This window comes from Gavialis gangeticus, unplaced genomic scaffold, assembly GCF_001723915.1.
Source record: "Gavialis gangeticus isolate Ggan-Ray unplaced genomic scaffold, GavGan_comp1, whole genome shotgun sequence".
In the NCBI taxonomy this organism is placed as follows: Eukaryota; Metazoa; Chordata; order Crocodylia; family Gavialidae; genus Gavialis; species Gavialis gangeticus.
Window position 1 is genome coordinate 3,232,767 of NW_017729026.1, and position 297 is coordinate 3,233,063.

Here is a 297-nt window from a genome sequence, read left to right on the forward strand (position 1 = left end):
GTTCAGTCCGCCCCGGGCGCCGCCGCCGCCTTACCAGCGACAGCACTTTGTAGGGGTTGGGGTCCCTGCGCCTGGCTTTGTCCGGCTCCTCGGCCACCTCCATAGGCGGCAGCATGGGCTGCGCTGCCCGCTCGCCCGCCGCCCTGCCGTCGTCCCCACGCATCGCCATCACCATCGCCCTCCCGCTCCGCCGCCGCCTCTTAAAAGCGGGGGCACCGGGCCGCGCCGGGCCCCCCCGCTCCCGCCTCCTGCCCCCGTGTTTATCTGCTGCTGCCGGCGGCGCGCCCTGCCGGCCCC

The 297-nt window shown here is 75.8% G+C and overlaps 1 protein-coding gene across 1 annotated transcript in view; it reads right to left on the bottom strand.

Moving 5' to 3' along the window:
- ENPP1 (ectonucleotide pyrophosphatase/phosphodiesterase 1) overlaps positions 1 to 268 on the bottom strand; it is a 93,890-nt gene extending 93,622 nt beyond the window's left edge. The window contains exon 1 of the mRNA XM_019520265.1: positions 35 to 268. Coding sequence (XP_019375810.1) covers positions 35 to 175 — 141 coding nt within the window. The 5' untranslated portion in view covers positions 176 to 268. The remainder of the gene's footprint in view (positions 1 to 34) is intronic.
- Positions 269 to 297: the final 29 nt, after the last annotated feature.